General features: G+C 37.9%; 1 protein-coding gene across 4 annotated transcripts in view; it reads left to right on the forward strand.

Moving 5' to 3' along the window:
• Positions 1-15,450, forward strand: part of GK5 (glycerol kinase 5) — a 133,797-nt gene that overhangs the window by 74,888 nt on the left and 43,459 nt on the right. For all 4 annotated transcript variants that reach the window (XM_045185840.3, XM_024577880.4, XM_024577882.4 and 1 more), the window contains 4 exons: positions 13,728-13,803; positions 14,351-14,412; positions 14,495-14,568; positions 14,801-14,861. In XM_045185840.3, the coding sequence (XP_045041775.1) occupies positions 13,728-13,803; positions 14,351-14,412; positions 14,495-14,568; positions 14,801-14,861 (273 nt within the window). The remainder of the gene's footprint in view (positions 1-13,727; positions 13,804-14,350; positions 14,413-14,494; positions 14,569-14,800; positions 14,862-15,450) is intronic.

Raw genomic sequence — 15,450 nt, forward strand, 5'->3', positions numbered from 1 at the left:
AAGGGACTCCTTTAAGAAAAGGAAGAAAAAGAGTGAGAGAGGCAGGAACACAGGTATGAAGGAAGTAAAATGACAATGAATAAGTCCCTATCAATAATAACCTTAAACATAAATGGATTAAATGCTCTAATCCAAAGACACAGATAGCTGAATGGATAAGAAACCATGACCCACATGTATGCTGCCTACAAGAGACCCACCTCAGAACAAAAGACCTACACAGACTGAAAGTGAAGGGCTGGAAACAAATAATCCAAGCAAATGGACAGGAAAAAAAAGCTGGGGTAGCAATACACATATAAGACAGAACAGACTTTAAAAAAAGGCCATAAGAAGAGTCCCACATGGTCACTTCATAATAGTCAAGGGAAGAATCCACCAGGAAGAAATAAACATTGTAAATATATATGCACCCAACATAGGAGCACCCAAATACATAAAGAAAATCTTGGAGGACTTCAAGAAAGATATTGACAGCAACACAATTATAGTAGGGGATTTTACCACTCTACTGTCAAAAATGGATAGATCTTCCTAACAAAATATCAACAAAGATATTGTGGCATTGAACAATGTCCTAGATCAAATGGACTTATCTGATATATACAGAAACTTTCATCCCAAAGAAGCAAAATACACATTCTTTTCAAACGCACATGGAGCATTTCCAAAGACAGACCACATGATAGAACACAAGTCTCAACAAGTTCAAGAAAATTAAAATCATATCAAGCATTTTCTCTGACCACAAGGGACTGAAACTAGAAACCAACCCCAAAGGAAAAAAACCCCAAAACATTCAAACTCATGGAAATTGAAAAGCATGCTATTAAACAATGAATGGGTCAAGCATGAGATTAGGGGAGAAATCAAAAAGTTTCTGGAAACAAATGAAAATGAACTCACAACAATCCAAAACTTATGGGACACAGCAAAGGCAGTCCTGAGAGGGAAGAGTATAGTGAGACAAGCCTATCTAGAAAATATGGAAACATTTCAAACAAACAACCTAACCCTACACCTACAGGAACTGGAGGAACAACAACAAAGACAGCCCAGAGCAAGTAGAAGGAAGGAAATAACCAAGATCAGAGCAGAATTAAATGACATAGAGACTAAAAGAAGAATACTAAGGATCAATAAATCCAGGAGCTGGATCTTTGAAAAGATAAACAAAATTCACAATCCTTTAAGCAGACTCATCAAGAAAAAAAGGAGAGGACCCAAATAAACACAATCAGAAATGAGAGAGGAGAGATTACAACCAATAACACAGAGATACAAAGGATTGTAAGAAATTACTATGAAGAACTATATGCCAAGAAATTTGAAAACCTAGGTGTATGGACAAATTTCTAGAACAATATAACCTTCCAAAACTCAATGAAGAAGCAGCAGAAAGCCTGAACAGACCAGTAACACCTGATGAAATTGAAACAGTAATCAAAAAACTCCCGGCACACAAAGACCTGGACCAGACAGTTCACAGGAGAATTTTAAAAACCATTTAAGGAAGAGCTAACCTCTAACCTTCTCAGACTATTCCAGAAAATCCAAGAAGACGGACAACTCCCAAACTATTTTTATGAATCCAGCATCATCCTAATTCCAAAACCAAATAAAGATACCACTGAGAAAGAAAGCTTCAGGCCAATATCACTGAAGAACATAAAGGCTAAAATCCTCAACAAAATATTGGCAAATCACATCCAGCAATAAAAAGATCACACACCATGATCAAATGGGATTCATCCCAAGGGTGACAGGATGGTACAATATTCTCAAATCAATAAAAGTAATACATCATATAAACTAAAGGAAAGACAAAAATTACATGATCATATCAATAGATCCAGAAAAAGCATTTGATAACGTACAGTGCCCATTTATGATAAAAACACTCAGCACAGTGGGAATAGAGGGAGCATTCCTCAACAGAATAAAGGCCGTATATGACATACCTACAGCCAACATCATACTCAATGGGCAAAAACTAAAAGCTTTGCCACTAAGATAATTAACAAATCAAGGATGTCCTCTTTTAGCACTCCTATTCAACATAATATTGGAAGTCCTAGCCACAGCAATCAGACTAAATAAATAAATAAATAAATAAAGGCATCCAAATTGGAAAGGAGGAAGCAAAACTGTCATTGTTTGCAGATCACATGATAGTGTACAGAGAAAATCCTATAGACTCCACCAAAAAACTACTCAACCTAACAAGTAAATTTGTCAAAGCAGCAGGATACAAAGTCAATAACCAGAAATCAAAGGCATTGTTGTACACTAACAATGAAATATCAGAGAGAGAAATCAGGAAAAAAATCCCATTTGATATAGCAAGAAGAAAAATAAAATACCTTGGAATAAACATAACCAAGGAGGTAAAAGACCTGTACTCAGAAAACTACACAACACTGAAGAAAGAAATGAAGGAAGACGCAAACAAATGGAAGCATGTACCATGCTCATGGATTGGAAGAATTAACATCATCAAAATGGCCTTACTACCCAAAGCGACTTATAGATTCAATGCAATCCCTATTAGAGTACCCATGACATATTTCACACATATAGAACAAACATTTCAAAAATTTATATGGAACCATAAATGACCCTGAATAGCTGCAACAATTTTGACGAAGAAGAACAAAGTAGGAGGAATCCCAATACCTGATATCAAACTGTATTACAAGGCCACTGTAATCAAAACAGCCTGGTACTGGCATAAAAACAGGCACATAGACCAATGGAAGAGAACAGAGAGCCCAGAAATAAAACCAAGACCCTATGGTCAATTAATATTTGACAAGTGGGGCAGCAGCATAAAATGGAGTAAAAATAGCTTTTTCAAGAAATGATGTCAGGAGATCTGGACAGCTACATGGAAAAAAAAGAAAAGAAAAATGTAGAAGCCAAAGAACTTATAAGTATGACGCATGGACATGAACTATAGGGGGGAATGTGGAGGGAGGTGGTGGGCAGGATGGAGTTGAGTGAAGGGGAGAAAATGGGACAACTGTAATAGCATAATCAATAAATATATTTTTTAAAAAAGAAAAAAGAAACTTGATCACCAAGTACACCACACCAAAAAAGAAATTCAAGATGGATAAAAGACTTAAATTTAAATTGTGACACCATAAAAGTTCTGGAGGAGAACATAGACAAGAAAATCTCAGATATTACATGCAGCAATATTTTCACTGATATGTTCCCTAGAGCAGGGTTCATAAAGGAAAGAATAAACAAATGGGATCTTACCAAAATAAAAAAGCTTCTGCATTGCTAAAGAAAACAGCATTAAAATACAAAGAGAACCAACTATATGGGAAAACTTATTTGCCAGTGATACCTTTGACAAGGGTTTGATCTCCAAAATTTATAAGGAACTCACATGACTCCACACCAGGAAGACAAATGACCCAATTAAAAAATGGGCAAAATACCTGAACAGAGACTTCTCCAAGGAAGCCATATAGAGGACCCAGAGACATATGAAAAGATGCTCAGCATCACTGGATGCATGTTAAAACCACAATGAGATACCACTTCACACCAATGAGAGTGGCCATCATAAACAAAACAAACAACAAATGTTGGAGAGGATGTGGAGAAAATGGAACCCTAGTGCACTGTTGGTGGGAATGCAAATTGCTGCAGCCACTGTGGAAAACAGTATGGAATTTCTTCAGAAAACTAAAAATGGAACTGCCTTTTGACCTGGCAATTCCACTGCTGGGATTATATCCTAAGAGCCCTGAAACACCAATCTATAAGAACCTGTGCACCCCAATGTTCATAGCAGCACAATTTACAATAGCCAAGTACTGGAAGCAACCTAAGTGCCCATCGTAAATAAATGGATAAAAAAGCTATGGTACATATACATGATGGAATAGTACACAGCAGAAATAAAGAAGGAACTCCTACCTTTTGCGACAGCATGGATGGAACTGGAGGGAATTATGGTAAGTGAAATAAGCTAGGTGGTGAAAGAGAAATACCATATAATCTCATCTTTATGTGGAGCCTAATCAACAAAACAAACAAGCAAGCAAAATGTAACCAGAGACATTGAAAATTAAGAACAAACTGAAAGTAACCAGAGGGGAGGTAGGAGGGTATAATGGAGGGATAAGGGGAAAAGATTTTCAGGAACAACTATAAAGGACACATGGACAAAACCAAGGTGGGTGGTGTGAGGGGAAGGAGGTGGGCACAGCTGTGGTGAGAGTAAGCTGTGGGGGGAAAAGGCAGACAACTGCACTTGAACAACAATAAAAAAGTCTTACTATAAAGCAACAACAACAAAACAATAAAATTGAAGGTGAAATAAAGAGCTTCCCACACAAAACAAACAAAGAAAAAACTAAAGGAGTTGTTACCACCAAAGTAGTGTTACAAGAAATGTTAAAGTGCCTACTTTAACAAGAAGAAAGATAAAAAGGAAGAGCATAGTTATAAAGAATAAAATGGCAATAAATATATACCTATCAATGATTACTTTAAATGTATATGGATTACATTCTCCCATCAAAAGACACAGGTTAGCTGAATGGATAAAAAAGCATGACCCCTGCTATCTACAGAGATGTACTTTAGAATGAAGGATACACACAGATTAAAAGTAAAGAGATGTAAATAAATATTCCATGCAAATGGAAAGAAAAAAAAAGGCTGGAGTTGTCAAATACTATTAGACAAAAGAGACTTTAAAACAAAGGCTATAATAGAAAAAGAGGACATTATATAATGCTAAAAGGATCAGCCAATGAGACGATATAACCCTTATAAAGATATATGCACCCAACATAGGAGTAACTAAATATGTAAAACAAATCACGATGGACATGAAGAGAGAGATCCACAGTAACCCAGTCATAGTAGGGGATATTAACACCATATAGACATCAGTGGGTAGATCTTACAGGAAAAAAATCAACAAGGGAACAACAACCTTAAACAATACAGTAGACCAGATGGATTTAATTGATATCTTTAGAATATTTTACCTCAAAGCAACAGAATATACATTTTTTTTCCAGTGCACATGAAACATTCTCTAGGATAGACCACATGTTAGGACGCAAAACAAGTCTTAATAAATTCAAGAAGGGTGAAATCATATCAAGCATCTTCTCTGATAACAATGGTATAAAACGAGAAATCAATTACAAGAAAAACTCTGAAAACCACACAAATGTGGAGGCTAAATAACAAGTTACTGAACAATGAATGGGTTAGCAATGAGATCAAGGAAGAAATCAAAAGATACCTTGAAACAAATGAAAATGAAAACACAGCCCAAACTCTGAGGCACAGAGAGAGCAGTACTAAGAGGGAAATACAGAGCAATAATGTCTACCTCAAGAAACAAGAAAAATCTCAGACAGTCTAACTTTACAAATAAAGGAACTAGAAAAAGAGTTAACAACCAAAGCCCAAAGTGAGTTGAAAGAGGGAAATAATAAAGATCAGGGTGGAAATATGTGAAATATGAGGGGGGACCCTCCCCAAACCTGAAATTATCTTCAGGAGAGTGGGCCCCTTGTAGTACAAGCTACCCCCACTAGGTGAGTGTTCCAGGAACCCATCTGTATCTGTGTACCAGCTGGCATTGTTGTGAGGGACTGCATTTGGCTTCACTTAATTTTTTCTGAAGACTTTCAACATGTTTACCTAGTTCACGATGGGTGATTTATGAGCTCACCTGCTCACACTATGTTGAATGTTCAGCAGTTTTTGACCTAAAATGGCATGACCTCCGTGCCCTACCCTTCCTATTCACCTGATGTGCCCTGAGTGACTTTTTTTGTTTCTCCAGATGAAAAAAACTCCTCAAAGGGAAATGTTTTGCTGATGTGGAAGAGGTGAAACAAACAAACAAACACAGCAGAAGCACTAAAAGGCATTAAAACCAATGAGTTAAAAAACTGTTTTGAGCAGTGGGAAAAATGTCTTGCTAGGTGTAGCGTCAAATGGAGAGTCCTTTGAAGGTGACTGAAGTTTAAACATGTAAGAATACACACACAGTTTTTATAAATAAATTCCATTTTATGAGGGGGTCCCCTCGTAGAGTCTAAAAAAATACTACTAAAGGTAAATGAAACCAAGAGTTCATTCTTTGAAAAGACAACCAAGATCAATAAATCTTTAACTAGAAATCAAGAATCAAAAAAGAGACAGGATTCAAGTAATAAAATCAGAAATGAAAGAGGAGAAGTAACACCACCACAGAAATACAAAGGATTATAAGAAAATATTAAAAATAAATGTATGCCAACAAACAAAAAGGACAGTCTGGAAGAAATGGATGAATTCCTAGAAACATACAATCTCCGAAAACTGAATTAATAAGAAACAGAAAATCTGAACAGACTGATTATAAATAATGAATTTGAAGCACTAATCAAAAGACTCCCAGCAAACAAAAGTCCTAGAACAGATGGTTTCACAGGTGAATTTTACCGAACATTCCAAGAAGAATTAACACCTATCTTCAAAACATTCCAAAAATACAAAAGTAGGGGAGACTCCCTAGTTCATTTTCTGAAGCCAGCATTGTCCTGATTCTAAAACAAGATAAAGACACTACCCAAAAGAAAAATATAGGCCAATTATCCTGGTGAATATAGATGCAAATATCCCTAACAAAATATTACCAATCAAAATCGAGCAATACATTTAAAAAATCATACATCGAGAGAACCAAGATGGCGGCATAGGTAGACACACTGCGCCTCCTCCCACAACCAGAACTGGCAGAGAATCTAACGGCAAGGGGGACCGATGGCAAGGGGGACCGACGCCAAGGAAATAGAAAATAAACATTCATCCAGACCAGTAGGAGGGGTGGAGATGGGCACCCGGGTGGAGAGGACTCGCGTGGCTGTGGCGGGACTGAGACTGGCGGAGTATGGGACAAACGGCGCAGGCAGTCCCAGCACTAGCAGACCCTGCGGACCCACATTCGCACAGATAAACCCAGAGGGCCGGATTCAGAGTGGCGGAGAACGGGGCAGGCAGAGCGGCGGGTAGCACCCTGCGGCCCCACATTCGCCCACAGATAAACCAGACGAACAGTGGGGAGCAAAGCAGACAGCGCAACCCAGGGCTCCAGCACAGGGGAAATAAAGCTTCAAACCTCTGATTGAAAACGCCCGTGGGGGTTGGGGCGGCAGCAGGAGAGACTCCCAGCCTCACAGGAGAGGTTGTTGGAGAGACCCACAGGGGCCTAGAGTGTGCACAAGCCCACCCACTCGGGAATCAGCACCAGAGGGGCCCAGTTTGATTGTGGGTATCGGAGTGAAAGATTGAAAGCCAAGCCGGAGGAGAGTGAGGCGGAAGCCATTGCTCCCTCTTGGCCCCTCCCCCACGTACAGCGTCACAGCACAGCCACCAGCATTACCCCGCCCCGGTGAACACCTAAGGCCCCGCCCCTTAAAGTAACAGCCGCGCCAAGACCAAAAAAAAAAAAAAAATGGCCCAAATGACAGAACACTTCAAAGCTCCAGAAAAAATACAACTAAGTGAGGAAGAGATAGCCAGCCTATCGGATGCACAGTTCAAAACACTGGTTGTCAAGATGCTCACAGAATTGGTTGAATCTGTTCGAAAAACAGATGAAAAAATGAAGCCTATGCTAAGAGAAACAAAGGAAAATGTACAGGGAACCAATAGTGATGAGAAGGAAACTGGGACTCAAATCAATGGTGTGGACCAGAAGGAAGAAAGAAACATCCAACCAGAAAAGAATGAAGAAACAAGAACTTGGAAAAATGAGGAGAGGCTTAGGAACCTCCAGGACACCTTGAAATGTTCCAACATCCGAATTATAGGGGTGCCAGAAGGAGAAGAGGAAGAACAAAAAATTGAAAACTTATTTGAACAAATAATGAAGGAGAACTTCCCTAATCTGGCAAAGGAAATAGACTTCCAGGAAGTCCAGGAAGCTCAGAGAGTCCCAAAGAAGCTGGACCCAAGGAGGAACACACCAAGGCACATCATCATTACATTCCCCAAGATGAAAGAGAAGCAGAGAATCTTAGAAGCAGCAAGAGAAAAGGACACAGTTACCTACAAAGGAGTTCCCATAAGACTGTCAGCTGATGTCTCAAAAGAGACCTTACAGGCAAGAAGGGGCTGGAAAGAAGTATTCCAAGTCATGAAAGGCAAGGGCCTACATCCAAGATTACTGTATCCAGCAAAGCTATCACTTAGAACAGAAGGGAAGATAAAGTGCTTCTCAGATAAGGTCAAGTTAAAGAAGTTCATCATCACCAAGCCCTTATTATATGAAATGTTAAAGGGAGTTACCTAAGAAAAAGAAGATCAAAAATAGGAACAGTAAAAATGACAGCAAACTTACAGTTATTAACAACCACACCTACAACAAAAACGAGAGCAAACTAGGCAAACAACTAGAACAGGAACAGAACCATAGAGATGGAGATCACATGGAGGGGTGTCAATAGGGGAGTGGGAGGGGAAGAGGGTGGGGAAGGTACAGAGAATAAGTAGCATAGATGATAGGTGGAAAATAGACAGGGGGAGGGTAAAAATAGTGTAGGAAATGTAGAAGCCAAAGAACTTATAAGTATGACCCATGGACATGAACTATAAGAGGGGAATGTGGGAGGGAGGGGGTGTGCAGGATGGAGTGGAGTGGGGGGGGGAATGGGACAACTGTAATAGCATAATCAATAAATATATTTAAAAAGAAAAAAATCATACATCACAATCATGTGGGATTTATTCCTGGGTTGCAAGGTTGTTAAAATACATGCAAATCAGTAAACATCATACAGCACAGAAACAAAGTGATGGATAAAATTGTATGATCCTATTAATAGATTCAGAAAAGCATTTGATAAAATTCAGCACTCAGTTATGATAAAAACTCAGGAAAGTGGGGATAAAGGGATCATACCTCAACATAATAAAGGCCATATAGACAAAATTCCAGCCAACATCATACTCAATGGGGAAAATCTAAAAGCATTCCCCTTAGGATCAGGAATGAGACAGGGATGTCCACTTTTACCACTTTTAATCAACAAAGTATACAACAGTTAGACAAAATGAAGAAATAAAAGGGCTGGTGTGACTGGTGTGGCTCAGTTGGTTGGAGCATCATCTTGTAAACCAGAAGGCCACAGGTTTGATTCCCAGTCAGGGCATATGCCTACATTGTGGGTTTGTCCTGGATGGGAAGTGTTGGAGAGGCAACTGATCAATGTTTGTCTCCCTCTCTCAACCCCTCCCTTTCCCTTTCTCTAAAATCAGTAAGTCTGTCCTCAGGTGAGGATAGGAAGTAAGGAAGGGAGGGAGAAAGGAATGAAGAAAGGAAGAAAGGGCATCCAAATTGGAAAGGAAGAAGTAAAACTTACTTGCAAATGACATGATACTGTATATAGAAAAACCTAAAGACTGCACTGAAAAGCTCCTAGATCTGATAAGTGAATTCAGTAAAGTAACAGGACCCAAAATTAATATTCAGAAATCAGTGACATTTTAATACACCAATAGTAAACTATTAGAAAGAGAAACTAAGAAAACCATCCTGATTACCATTGCAACAACAACAAAAAAGGTTGCCCTGGATTAAATTTAACCAAGGATGTAAGAGACCTGTACTTGGAAAATTATACTGAAGAAACAAATTGAAAAAGATAAAAATAAATGGAAACACCTTCTTTCTCTCTGCTGCGTAGAATTCCATTGTGTAATAGATGGACAGGGGGGAGTGGGGAGGGGACAGTGAGGAGAGGGGATTACAGGAACTACTACAAAGGACACATGGACAAAATCAAGGGAGAGGGAGGAGGTGGGGGAGGGAGGAGGGTTTGGATGTGGTGGGGTGGAGGGATGGGGAGAAAAGGCACACAACTGTAATTGAATAACAATAAAAAATTAAAAAAATAAAAAAATAAATGGAAACATATACTGTGTTTATGGATAGGAAGAATTAATATCATTAAAATGTCCATACTACCCAAAGCATTCTATAAATTCAATGCAGTTGTTATGAAAATACTAATGGTGTATTTCACAGAACTAGAAGAAATATCCAAAGATTTAAATGGAGCCACAAAAGACCCTGAATAGCCTTTGCAGTCTTGACAAAGAACAAAGTTGGAGGTATCATGCTACCTGATATCAAACTATAGTAGAAGGTCATAGGAATCCAAACAGCATGGTCCTGCCATAAAAAATAAACATGTAGACCAATGGAAGAGAATAGAGAGCCCAGACATAAACCCATGCCTATATGGTCAATTAATATTTGACAGAGGAGGCAAGAACATACAATGGAGCATTATGTAATGTATGTAAAGACAGTCTACTTAATAAATGGTGTTGGGGAAGTTGGACAGGTGCATGCAAAAAATGAAACTGGACCACTTTCTTACACTATATACAACGCCCCCACAAATGGATTAAAGACTCAAATTTAAGACCAGAAACCATAAGACTTCCAGAAGAAAACATAGGCAAGAACATCTCTGGCATTCTCTTAGCATTGTTTTTTTCTGATGAACTCTAACAGTTTAATACCAGAAAAACAACACGATTAAAAAGTGGGCACTTCTGAATAGAAACTTCTCCAAGAAGACATACAGATAGCCAATAGACATACGTAAAGTTGCTCAACATCACTAATCATCAGAGAATTGCAAATCAAAAGTACAATGCAATATGACCTTACTCCTGTCAGAATGGCTTTCATCGATAAATTTAACAAACTACAAGTGTTGGTGAGGATTTGGAGTTACACTGTTGGTGGGAATGCAGATTGGTGCAGCCACTGTGGAAAATATAGTACATAGGTTCATCAAAAAATTGGAAATGGAATTTCTTTATGACCCAGTAGTTGTACTTTTGAGAATATTTCCAAAGAAACCTGAAACACTGAATCAAAAGAATACATGGAGCTCTGTGTTCATTGCAGTGTAATTTGCATTAGTCAAGATTTGGAGAGCATTATGCTAAGTTAAATAAGCCAGGAGGTGAAAGACAAATACCATATGATCTCACCTATAAATGGAACCTAATCAACAAAACAAACAAGCAAGCAAAATATAAACAGACACATGGAAATAAAGAACAAACTGACAGTAACCAGAGGGGCAGGGGGAGGGGGGTAATGGGGTAAAGAAGGGGAAGGGTTGTCAAGGTTGTATTTTGCTTCCTTGTTTGTTTTGTTGGTTAAGTTCCTGTCTTTCATTCCAAATGAAATGTCTTCCATTTTAGAACACTGAAAAAGCTTGTTTGAACACATTCACGTTTAATTTGTACAAAGTGGGATTTGAAAAACCTCAGCTCTGTATATCATTACTAAATACTAAGTCTTCTCATCCTGTAAATAACACCTGTGACTTCAGAGATAATAAAACCTGTTGCTTTAAAAGATAAAAAAAAAAAGAGAGAGAGAAAGAGATTTGGAAGCAGTCCAAGTGCCCATCAGTAGATAAGTAGATTAAAAAGCTGTGGTACCAGCAATCAGGAAAAAGAAATAAAAGGCATCCAAATTGGAAAGGAAGAAATGAAACTGTCATTGTTTGCAGATGACATGATTCTGTACATGGAAAATCCTATAGACTCCACCAAAAAAACTATTTGACCTAATAAATGAATTTGGCAAAACAGCTGGATACAAAGTCAATACTCAGAAATCAAAGGCATTCCTGTATACCAACAACGAAACTGCAGAAACAGAAATGAGGAAAAAAATCCCATTTGATATAGCAACAAGAAAAATAAAGTACCTAGGAATAAACCTAACCAAGGAGGTAAAAGACCTGTACTCAGAAAACTACACAACACTGAAGAAAGAAATTAAGGAAGACACATACAAATGGAAACATGTACCATGCTCATGGATTCGAAGAATTAACATCATCAAAATGGCCATACTACCCACAGCGATTTATAGATTCAATGCAATCCCTATTAGAGTACCCATGACATATTTCACAGATATAGAACAAACATTTCAGAAATTCATATGGAACCATAAACGACCCCAAATAGCTACAGCAATTTTGAGAAAGAAGAATAAAGCAGGAGAGATCACAATACCTCATATCAAACTGTATTACGAGGCCACTGTAATCAAAACGGCCTGGTACTGGCGTAAAAACAGGCACGTAGACCAATGGAACAGAACAGAGAGCCCAGAAAAAACCCAAGTCTTTATGGTTAATTAATATTTGACAAAGGAGGCAGGAGCATGAAATTGAGCAAAAATTGCCCCTTCAACAAATGCTGTTGGGAGAGCTGGACAGCTACGTGCAAAAAAATGAAACTCGATCACCAACTTACGCCATACACAAAAATAAACTCAAGATGGATAAAAGACTTAAAAATAAGTCGTAACACCATAAAAATCCTAGAGGAAAACATTGGCAGGAAGATCTCAGACATTCCACGCAGCAACATCCTCACAGACATGTCCCCTGAAGCAAGGGACATAAAGGAAAGAATAAACAAATGGGACCTCATCAAAATAAAAAGCTTCTGCATGGCTAAAGAAAACAGCACCAAATTACAAAGAGAACCAACAGTATGGGAAAACATATTTGCCAATGATACCTCAGACAAGGGCCTGATCTCCAAAATATATAAAGAACTCACACAACTGCACTCCAGGAAGACAAACAACCCAATGAAAAAATGGGCAAAGGACTTGAACAGACACTTCTCCAAGGAAGACATACAGAGGGCCCAGAGACATATGAAAAGATGCTCAGCATCACCAGCCATCAGAGAGATGCAAATTAAACCCACAATGAGGTACCATCTCACACCAGTCAGAGTGGCCAGCATAAACAAATCCACAAACAAATGTTGGAGAGGATGCGGAGAAATGGGAACCCTAGTGCACTGTTGGTGGGAATGCAGACTGGTGAGGCCACTGTGGAAAACAGTATGGAATTTCCTCAGAAAACTAAAAATGGAACTGCCCTTTGACCCAGCAATTCCGCTGCTGGGATTATACCCTAAACACCCTGAAACACCAATCCAAAAGAACCTGTGCACCCCAATGTTCATAGCAGCACAATTTACAATAGCCAAGTACTGGAAGCAACCGAAGTGCCCATCAGTAAACGAGTGGATCCAAAAACTATGGTATATTTACACAATGGAATTCTACGCAGCAGAGAGAAAGAAGGTGCTTATACCCTTTGCAACAGCATGGATGGAACTGGAGAGCATTATGCTAAGTGAAATAAGCCAGACGGTGAGGGACAAATACCGTATGATTTCACCTTTAACTGGAACATAGTCAACAAAAGAAAAAAGCAAACAAAATATAACCAGAGACATTGAAGTTAAGAACAATCTAACAATAGCCAGAGGGGAGTGGGGAGGGGACAGTGGGGAGAGGGGATTATAGGAACTACTATAAAGGACACATGGACAAAATCAAGGGGGAGGGTGGAGGTGGGGGAGGGATGGGGGGTTCAACTGGGGTGGGGTGGAGGGATGGGGAGAAAAGGCACACAACTGTAATTGAATAACAATAAAAAAAATTTAAAAAAATAAAACTAAAGCATTTGATATCCTGTAGTAATTGCTTAGAACTGTTAAATTTTTCCTCTATGTATATATTAGTATTTATCATAAATAGAATTATATTGTATTTACTGATTGGCACTTCATCATGCACTTAATAATTTAGCCGTTTTGAATTGATTTTGTGCTATTGTGTTTCCAAGGTGCATAAAGCAATTGAAGAAGAAAATTGCTGCTTTGGGACTGTTGATACCTGGTTGTTACATAAACTCACAAAAGGTAAAGATGATCTGATAAATGTATTTCAAGTAACTAAAATTTGACTGTTAGAAATGATTTACCCCAAAATAGTAGATATTACTTTTTTTCCTTCCTATATCCCAGACACGTTGCCCTTTGGCACCTTAGAAACTACATGTTGTAACAAAGCTAAATTAATTTCAGATTTGTTGGAAGAGGAGGGTGATTTTAAAATTGTGATGAAACCTCAAATGTAAAACTCAGGAACAGTCTTAATTTCAAGACTACTAAAATTTGAGTTCAGTACCAAATCTCCCACTTTGCAATTTGGTATAACTATAGGCAATCACATTGCATCTATGACCCCCTTTCCTGGTTTTTAAACTTAAGCATCATAATGTGATAATGTTTTTGAAAGTGCTTTTGTAAGTTATAAAAGTTTATAAAGATTAAGTGGGAAATTGCTTTGGATACTTTGCACTGGAAATATACATTTTGGCAAATTTTCAGGCAAAAATTGGCCTAAACTATAAACTAGGGATGTGTTTACACTATCTGTAAATGACTATTTCCAATGTAAATTTAGGTTCTGCATTTGCCACGGACTTTTCAAATGCAAGTACCACAGGACTTTTTGACCCATATGAGGTAAAGGTTTCTTTCCTCCTTTTTGAATCATCAATTTTTGTGTAATTTAACTTGGATTCTGATGACATGTTTTTATGTTCAGATGTGTTGGAGTGGCCCGATTACTTCTCTGCTTTCTATACCACTTTCTCTCCTGCCTCCTGTGAGGGATACAAGGTAATAATGAACATTGGACATAGAAATAAACAGAATTGTCCCTGAATTCATTTAGTTTTGGTGAGGAAAAAGCATTTGGTTTAAAACTAAAAAGTATTTGATTTACATTTTGGGGGTACCTTTATGAACATACATTATATAGCTTTTTGGCTTATGCTAAAAACAATTTGCTAAATTTTAAAATTAATATTTCTAGAGTTATAACTCACTTTTAAATCAATTTTATTTGAAGCTTCAATTTTGGATCAGTAGATGAAGAGATATTTGGTGTGCCTATACCAGTAATGGCCTTGGTAAGTAGAAAATTTGATGGTTTCTCCTTGTATCGTACAAAGTAAATGAATATACATGAATAATTGGGATTATACATGAGACAAAAAAAGGTTCTTGCAGAATAAAATTAAAGTATCTTTTTTCTTTTTAAGTTAAAAATACCTTGTCATATAATCAGAAGTGTTTTCTATATTCTGGGAAGGGGACAGCTGGGCAAATCTTCCATCATAGAAGCACTTTATCATTTATTTATTTATTTTTATGTACATAATTATTTTTTTCTTCTCTAATTTTATTGTTATTCAAGTACAGTTCTCTGCCTTTTCCCCCTACCCCAGCCTAACTCCCAGCCCTCCCCACCTCCCTCTCATTTCCACCCCCCCATTATTGTCCATGTGTCCTTTATAATTGTTCCTACAAACCCTTCACCCTTTTCCCCTGAAATTCCCTCCCCTCTCCCCTCTGGTCACTGTCGGCCTTTTCTCTTTATAACCTTTACTGACTTCTCTACATATTGTTTTTCAGGAAATTGTTAAATGTTTTTGTTTTTTTCTTTTTCAATTTTTAAATTATTTTATTGTTGTTCAATTACAGTTGTCTGCATTTTCT

The sequence above is a fragment of the Desmodus rotundus genome, chromosome 2 (genome assembly GCF_022682495.2).
Source record: "Desmodus rotundus isolate HL8 chromosome 2, HLdesRot8A.1, whole genome shotgun sequence".
In the NCBI taxonomy this organism is placed as follows: domain Eukaryota; kingdom Metazoa; phylum Chordata; class Mammalia; order Chiroptera; family Phyllostomidae; genus Desmodus; species Desmodus rotundus.